We start from the raw sequence: 9,365 nt of genomic DNA, 5'->3' as shown, positions 1-9,365 counted from the left end.
CTCTCTTAAGCTGTGCTTTGAGTCCTTAAGGTTTATGGATCTCAAACCACACTGGTAGAAGTATAGCCAATATATGCTGAGGATGTCTGTACACATTAGAAGACCACAGATATTCTCCCTCACTCCTTTGCTCTCAGACTAGTTTATTTTGTTTTAAAAAAACCATATGAGATAAGTAGATTCTCAGATTTTGTTCCAGGGAGCAAGTAAGTGAAGATGGAGTTCCCCCTGGAGGTTTGAGAAGGTATAATTGTATTAACTTCCACAACCAGGAAATCCTATGTTGAGTAATGTTTGAATATTAATGGTTATTTGTTGATTTGCTTTTTTGCTTGTAAAAAAGGGCGATGCCTTAGAATTATGCAATAACATTAAACAGGAAGTTTAAAACTTTAAAACAGTTTTATTACAAATATAAACTGTTGCATGCTAGGGATTAAGGATTTACAAAATTAGCCTTTTAAGGTTATATTTAAAGCACCTAAATAAGTAACCTCATTTTCAAATGTGTGAGTATGTGAAGCTTACTGAAGTCACTGGGAACAACAGATGTTGAGCAACTTTGAATATTGAGTAATTTTTATTTAGGTACACAATTATGGTTTTACATGCACAACTTTAGGCACCCATTTGTGAACATTTTGGCTCAAGATTAAAATTAACAACCCTTTTGGTAGTTTTAATTTTGAAATATGTAAATTGTAATTATTTATAATTTATGTCCAATAAATGTTTTAAAATAAGGTTTTATAATAGATTCATTTTTACTATGGAATATTCTATACAACGAATTAATACAATTCTGAATATACTTTTATAGGCCAAGTATAATGTTTCTGAACTACAAGGGAATATATAAAGGTATTGTGGGCCAACTGTTCCATAAAATGAACATCTGTGAAGGTCCCACTAACTTCATCTTGAGCTCTAGGTATGAAAACATGACAGGATTTGACCTTGTGCTTAAACCTCCTCACCCCATCAAACAATATCAATAACCCTTTTGCATTAATGAAGATTCGTGAGATAATACATATTTTGTAAAAAGTTACGTATTTTACCATACAGACTAGAATGGCTTTAAATAAGTAGAATCTTTGTTTACACAAAGACTTTAATTTACCATGAACAGCTGGTGTGTAAATTTTCCCCATGCTAACCTGCTGCACATTATTTGTGTGGACTTTGCTGCTGTGCACAAAAAAATGTGTAGTGACTTTAATCTACTGCTATTTAAAAGCAGAGCAGATTAAATTGCACTGCAGAACTGCTAATGCGTACCAGCATGGTCCTCATGAACATTTAGGGTACATTTTTCAGAATCCTGAAAAAAAATTCAAAGGAAAGGATGTGATCTTTGGCCATCCACGTAAACCTCGTTCTATGAGGAATAAGGGATGGCTTGAAAGAGCACTTTTTTTCTGGAAATTTTGCATATCTTTTTCTGATTTAACAGTGCAGTCTAGACATAGCCTGAGTGTGCAGTAGTCTTGCTACAAACTAAGTGTTTATTTATTGTTTAAACAAGCTTGTTGTTTAAACAAGCTTTCAGTAAATATTAAACATATTGGGCCAATCTTGACTATAAAATTTACATAGCAAAAGAAAAAAATATTTAAAATGCTTGCATCAATACATATGCTCATTTGTAGCAATTCAAGTTAATATATAGGAATCTTTAATGCCTTGTCTCTTGGATAAAATACAGTGACAGAGTCAATCCAACTCCTAGATCCCTGAGACGCCTGTTCAGCCCACAACCTGGTCCTGACCCTGGGTTTTCTAGCTCAGATCCAGCAGCTGATGTTGTGGTTCTTTTGGCCAGGACTCCATTGGGTCTCCACAGGGGTCCTCCATCTTCCCCTGGAGGAGGGAGGGCAGGGCCTGACATGTTTGCACACATGGGTCCATTTTCTCTTGCCTCCAGGCCCTGCAGAGGCTCCTATATGATGCAGGTAGTCCGGCGTGCAGCACACTGGCACACGCTTTGCTTTGCAGCCTCTGAGGGCTCTGATATGACCAGCAGCTCCTTAATTTGAGAGATCTTCCATGTGATCTCTCCAAGCTGCCAGCCTTCTATCAGGACCTCCTCTGGACCTGGAAGCTGTTTTCGGCGACCAGGTCCTTGGGAGCCACCGAGGGGGCAGACCTTCTCATGGAGCCCCTGCTACATTACTCCCATCTTTGTGTGCAGGCAGTGGAATCCTCCTCAGTGTGCCAGAGGTTGATCCTGGCAGAAGTCACCAGGATCAGAGACCTCCTGGGCTATGCCCGGGGAGACTGAGTGGATCCTCTGGCTCTCACCTAGTGCATGGGGCTCTCCACCCTACGTACCTATTCCTCAGCGCATGCTTCAGGAGGTGAAGTACGCTTTGCCGCTCACTCCTTGGGTTCATCTTGACAAGGTCCTGTGAGAGGGTGTATCCCATCCACTCCTCACCCCTGGCCCTCCTGATCTCTCCATTGGCCCTCAGGCCCATGTACCTTCCCAACCGACTCCCCCTTGTCACCCGAGCTGACTGTACATGTTGCAGCCAGTTCCCTTCTGAACCATGCCAAAGAGCCATCTGTACCCACTCATGCTTCACATACTCCACTTCCCCAAACTTGTATCCTGCCCAGATACCAAGTGGCAGGACCTCCTACCACCAATAGAGGATGGAGAGACCCAGTGGGCCAGTCCCTATTCCACCTTAGTTCCACTGCCTGCCGGGGACATGAGCTGGAGAACCCTCCATGGCGCTGTGAGTACGGGTGTATACTTGGCATGGTTCACCCCCATTCCCAACACCTGCCCCTTCTGTGGTAAGAGGGAGACCTTGGCACACCTCTACCTCAAGTGCACCAGGTTACAGCCCCTCTTTTGGCTCCTACAGAATCTCTTGGGCTGTGTCTAGACTACATGCCTCTGTCGTCAGAGGCATGTAGATTAGACACATAGGCAAAGGCAAATGAAGCCGCGATTTAAATGATCGCAGCTTCATTTAAATTTACATGGCTGCCGCGCTGAGCCGACAAACAGCTGATCAGCTGTTTGTCCGCTCAGCGCGCTAGTCTGGACACTCCCCTGCCGACATCAAAGCCCTTTGTCGGCAGCCCCGGTAAACCTCATCCCACAAGGAATAACGGGGCTGCCGACAAAGGGCTTTGATGTTGGCAGGGGAGCGTCCAGACTAGCGCGCTGAGCGGACAAACAGCTGATCAGCTGTTTGTCGGCTCAGCGCGGCAGCCATGTAAATTTAAATGAAGCCATGATCATTTAAATCGCGGCTTCATTTGCCTTTGTCTATGTGTCTAATCTACATGCCTCTGACGACAGAGGCATGTAGTCTAGACACAGCCTTGTTGAGGTTCTGGCTGCACTTCTCCTCTCGCCTACTAATCTATGCACACCCCATCTGCGACCCCACAAAGTCGCGGGACCTCCTCGTCAACCTCCTCCTGACATTACCAAGACAGTAATTTATAAAATCAGGGAGCAGAGGTTGATCGAGGGAGAGGCCTGCAATTGTGGGGCCTATTTCCGTTCTTGCATCCGCTCATGCATCCGGGCAGAATTCCACTGGGCAGCGTCCGCTGGCTCTCTTGAGACCTTCGAGGGGCATTGGATGCTGTCCGGGATTCTCTGCTTGGTTTCCCCATCTGGTTCCCTTGTTTCAGCCCTTTGACCCTCACACCCATCACTATTTTGTCTTTATTTGTCCTAAGTAATCAGTTGGCTTTCTGGGCTTTGTGGACCCTCCTCGTAGGCTGGGGGGAGGTCCTTTAGATGTGGGTGGGCTAATGCCAGGAGTCTACCTCCTGGACTCCAATAGGCACAACTGGTAACCATATATTTATCAGAGGTATTGTAATAGCTTTCAAATAAAATTGTTTATTTGTTTTATAATAAAAAACAGACACAAGATCCATATTTAAATAAAAATGGTTTGTTGTGATGCAAACTAGGAACTACAAGAAAAATCTGAACTGGAGCATTGTATATTTTTCTCAAGTTCAAAATAAGTTGTGAACAAATTGATTGAAGGATAATTATTTTTAATAGTTGAAACCTTAATGAATAGCTGGCATTCACAAATTTATAGGTCTAGGAAAAAAAGTATATATTAATACTTTTGAATATCATATATATAGTAGCCCAATGTCTGTGACTCTGTAATGCGCTAGCGTTACATCTTGCCTCTAGGGGGTGCTGTTGCTTCCCAATGCAGCACTCCCATGATGCATGGGGAGTTCGAGGCCCAAACGGCCACTTGTGCTGCTTGCTCCCCTGCGGCGGCCTGGCTGAGCGGCGCAGAAGTCAGCCAAGCGCCATGGCGGAAGGGGAAGCGGGGGTGGGGCGGTAATGTACACAGCTGGGCCCTGCCCCTCTTCACGCCCCTCTTCGTACCCCCCATTTGCCTCCCGCTGTGGCACTCAGATCAGTTCTGCGCCACTCAGCCGGGCCGTCATGGGGAAGCCCAAATGGTCACTCGCTCCTCTTGCTCCCCCACAGTGGCCCGGCTGAGCAGCACAGAACTCAGCTGAGAGCCATGGCGGGAGGTGAAGAGAGGTAGGGCAGTGATGTACACATCGAGGGGGCAGGGCCTGGACAAGCATGCATCTCTGATGGAGACAGAGGAGAGTGGAGAGAGAGTGAGAGGCAGGAGGGGAAGAAGAGAAAGAAAGAGACGGAGAGAGAGGCAGAAGGTGGAGGAGAGCTGAGAGAGAGGGGGGGAGGCAGTAGGAGGAGGAAAGAGAGAGAGAGAGACGGAGCAAGAGACTGGAGGATCAGGAGAGAAGACCGATGTGTAGGAGAGACCTGAAAATCCCGTCTTATGACGGGCTAATTGGCTAGTTCATAGAATGTTTTTCTTTTTATAGAAGTGATATTTACCCGTTTCCATTTAACTTGGAGTTTTGACCTGCTTCCAGAAAAATAGGATTGGGTCTTGTAAGATTTTTAGAGAAACATCTAAATTAGGTAGTTAACACTTTAAATATTTAATATTTGCCTCACTATAAAGTGGACACACTGTTTTCATTTATTTATTGAACTCTAGAAGCCAGGTGTTCCTCTTTATTTGATGATATAAATGGTTTTTCAATGATGAAATAAGTTTTCTCTCAGACTTTTGCCAGACCTTTAACTTAAATGTTTGCCTTTTTATTATTTTTCATATCTTTAATGCAATATAATTATCTTCATTTATAAATACAATATGTAAGGGCTTAGAGCAAAAATAATTTATTTTTATAACCCATTAAACATATGATAACACTTTATAATATATTAAATAATCAAATTCATTGTAAAAACATCAATCAAAATAATTCGCTCAATCAAGAGGTAGTGGTGATATGTTAATCATTATGGGACTTGTCATAACTTTTCCTGAAATATATATTTCAAATAGATTATTTAGATATACTCATACTTGAATAATGCTTCTGCATAAGAAAAACAGTAATAAAAGCCAGTAACATCAGCAGTGGTCTTAAAACCACAACTGCAATACAGGACTCATCACATACAATCCTGTTCTCCCAGGGTGGATACCATCTTGTGTAACCTATAAACAAGCATACAAACATAAATTCTTATTGGGCACAACATGCTTTTAAAAAATTAAACTTCAAGTAATAAGTGCAGAATTGTAATACATACGAATTATTTTATCACGTTCTGGATTTCCTGGAGGGGAAAAAAAGAAATAGTTTAATCAGCTAGGAACGAATGGTTTACTCACCTTATAGTAACTGTGATTCTTTGGGATGTTATATACACATGGATCATTCTTTCTGCACATGCCCTGCATGAATAAGAGTTCAGAATTTTTTGACCAGCAGTGTCCATTGGGGTTGTCTATTCTTCTGCGCTCCTCCACCCAAGAGCCGAAAGAATGGAGGGACCCCAATCACTATTCAGGTGTTTCATCGCCAAGCATCCAAATGAGACTCCAGACTGCAGGGAAGGGGAACAAGTCATGGGATCCACAGGTACAGAACATCTCAAAGAATCAGTTACTGTAAAATAAACCTTCTTTCTTCTTTGAGTGTCTGTATGTGCATATCCCAATCATGGTCATGAGCTAGCAGTTTAATTCCTAACTTGTCTAGGAGGCAGGATATAAATAATGATTGCAGTATAATCCAAACAAATTTGGCATCGGCTCTGACACCAGACATCAATTTATAGTGGCTGGTGAACATATCAACTGAATTCGAAGTAGTTGCTCCACATGTCATCTCTCGGAGCACTAAATTAAGCTGTTAAGGTCGTCTGTATTTTGGAAGAATGAAATCTAACACGAGACGGTGAAGTCATCTTGCTAATGTAAAAAATCTCAGAGGGGTTGCTGTGTTAGTCTGTAACTTTACAAATAGGCTGTGTCCAGACTCAGGGGTTTTTTCGAAAAAAGTAGCCTTTATTCGAAAAAACTTCACCTGCGTCTAGACTGCAGCCGTGTTCTTTCGAAATTAAATCGAAAGAATGCGGCTTTTCTTTCGACGGTGGTAAACCTAATTCCACGAGGAAGAATGCCTTCTTTCGAAAGTGCTCTTTTGAAAGAAGGCGTTCTTGAAAGCAAACAGGCTTTTTAGAAAGAGAGCATCCAGACTCACTGGGTGCTTTCTTTCGAAAAAGCGGCTTGCTTTTTCGAAATTCCGCGTGCAGTCTAGACGCTCTCTTTCGAAAGAGGCTCTTTCGAAAGAGGCTTGCAGTCTAGACATAGCCATAATGAGTGGTTCTAAGGTACTTTGGAGATTAACCAAAATATATAAGAATCATGAGCTTTTGTGGGCAAAACCCACTTCATCAGAGGAATTGGAGTGGTAATAACAGAAACCAAGATATATATATATATATAACAGCATTAGAAGTACCTATCAGTTGTCAGACCTATGTTAATGAGACTAAGTGTGAGGTCCAGTGTGAGGTGTTTGAGATGAAGTCTTTGAGTTCTTCGCTGAGTTCTTGTCTGATTCCTGGAAACCCTGAAGTAACATTTATCAAGGATAGAGAACTGAGTGAGAATTTAAAGAAATATAAGGAACTTCTTCCCTCAGGGAAACTTCAGAACCAACAGCTCATGTTTTCCAGCTTGCAGCCTTTGATCCAGCCATGAGGCTCAGAGTCCCAGCACTAGTATGAAACAAGCTTGTTTGTGTTGTTTGCCAACAGGCTAAGGCCTGGTATGCACTATAAAGTTAGGTCAACTTAAGTTGTCTTGTATTGACCTAACTATGCATGTGTCTACACTCATATTTATCTTCCACTAACTTAAGTGCCTGCTTATGATGATATAGCAACACTATACTATGTGATACATATGCAAATATTTTAAAAGCATGAATATTATGGGATATGGATGGCATTATGGGATAGAAAAATTGTATAATGGGAAACTGACCCCTTGCTTCCAGTTACTCCTGCATGGATTGTTTCTGTCCCATCGTTCCTTGTCAACATTTCCCAAAAGACAGTGTGCCAGACAATGGTGAGTTGTACACTCAGATAAACTACTCATAGTGCACTACTCATCAACACAAGCTCTCCGAGGCTATGTTTACACTACAGTGTTTTTTTGGAAAAACAGCCATTTTTCCGAAAAAAACTTCATTTACATCCACACTGCAATCGCATTCTTTCGAAAAAAAATCAAAAGAACACAGGTAAACCGCCTTCTACAAGGAAGAACCCTTCCAAAAGAACTCTTTTGGAAAAAGGCATATGTGGACAGGGAAGAGGGAGTTCTTTCGAAAGGAGAGGAAAAAGGAAAAAGCACAGGTGCCCTGGTGGCCACTCCGCCCATAGTAATCACAGCTTAAATGCGAGATAACGTCCATTTAGTGTGGATGTTATCTTTTGAAAAAGCAGATCGCTTTTTTGATGCGTTTTCACAGTGTGGACACGCTCTTTTGGAAGAAGTTTTTTCGGAAGATCTCTTCCAGAAAAGCTTCTTTCGAAAGAAGCCTGTGGTGTAAACGTAGCCCTAGTGAGGATAAACAGTGCTAGTGCAAGGAGCCAAGTATGCACACAAATGATACATTAACTGTGGCAGCTTTATGTAAGTGTAATGAGGTATAGATATGACCCAAGATCACTAAAAATAGCAAGGGAAATTAAAATACAATTGCTACTGTAATTACTGTGTAAAAAGTGTAACTACAAGGACACTGATGGTAATCTGACTTGCTTTAATAGGCAATAAGAAAGAACTGAGTGGCTATCAGGGTCACTGAGTCCTTTTTACCCTTGGGAGGGGGAACACAAAGACATGTGGGTGCACACAAAACCCCAACAGACACCAAGCTGACCATAAGATGCCAAATACATGTTCATGCACACCAAGTATGTACAGATACTAAAAGAAGGTTTTTTTTCCTTTTTAAATCTTCATTAGATAATAAATGGAAATAGTACATGGCAATCAGTTTACAAGGTAACAATTTTTAATGTCAAAATTTAAAAATAATTGAAATCTAAAGTGCTGAATGTTATTAATTTTTTAAAGAGCATTTTACGTGGTGCACTCCAGAATCCAAATGAAGCAAGTGTATGCATCTTCACTAGCACATAGCTATTGATAGTTTGAAAAATGTTGTTGATATGTGAGGGAATACAGTACCTTTTTATTTTCCAGTTAGTGCTCTGGCCTTGTTCATTTTAAAAACAAACAGTAAACACTACATAATCTTTAATGTACTCAACAGATTTGGTAAAACATCACCTCTATTATACAGATGAATAAAGAAAGACAATGATTTAGGCCAAAATTTTCAGAAGTATGTTACTGTTTTGTGTCCCTCAATATTTGAGTGCCTAGTTGCTGCCTTACGTCTGATTTTCAGAGGCCTCAGGAACTGTAGCTTATCTGTCTCAAGCAGGCCACTTAAAAATTCAGGTACAAAGAATTAGTGACTGATTCTAAAAATGAAGCTAATCTGAGATCTTTCTGTCTCATGAGCAAAGACAGAAGGCATAAAATTACTGCCTACATAAGTAATTTCAGGGGGTAGATAAGTTAGTCTGTTACAGAAAAAAAACAACAAATGGTCTGGTAGCACTTTATAGACTAACAAAACATGTAGATGGTATCGTGAGCTTTTGTGGGCATAGCCCACTTCTTCAGATGACCCGAGTTATGAGTTTGGGATATGTATACCCGAAATAAATAGGAGAGGGGAAGCGGAGGGGGGAGGGAAAAAAAGAAGGGAAGTGGGAGAAAGAGCATCAGTAAGTATATGAAGTTTGGATAGTTAAACCGAAGCAGATAAAAATCAAAGTCAATTGATAGACTCCCATGTCAGGAAGGATACAACACAGAGAGCTGTTTGCATCTTCAATGGTTGTTCAATTGGTAGTGTCCCAACCAACTTTCATC

General features: G+C 41.4%; 1 protein-coding gene across 1 annotated transcript in view; it reads right to left on the bottom strand.

Annotated features, from left to right (window-relative positions):
• Window positions 1–5,211: 5,211 nt before the first annotated feature.
• The window catches only part of LOC112545529 (glioma pathogenesis-related protein 1-like), a 32,832-nt gene continuing 28,678 nt past the window's right edge, over window positions 5,212–9,365 (bottom strand). Inside the window, exons 5-6 of the mRNA XM_075932037.2 lie at window positions 5,648–5,674; window positions 5,212–5,552 (exon numbers count right to left, since the gene is read on the bottom strand). Coding sequence (XP_075788152.1) covers window positions 5,398–5,552; window positions 5,648–5,674 — 182 coding nt within the window. The 3' untranslated portion in view covers window positions 5,212–5,397. The remainder of the gene's footprint in view (window positions 5,553–5,647; window positions 5,675–9,365) is intronic.

The sequence above is a fragment of the Pelodiscus sinensis genome, chromosome 1 (genome assembly GCF_052426305.1).
Source record: "Pelodiscus sinensis isolate ZL-2025 chromosome 1, ASM5242630v1, whole genome shotgun sequence".
In the NCBI taxonomy this organism is placed as follows: Eukaryota; Metazoa; Chordata; order Testudines; family Trionychidae; genus Pelodiscus; species Pelodiscus sinensis.
Note: the sequence above shows the minus strand (reverse complement) of the source record. Positions and strands in the feature narration are given on the sequence as shown.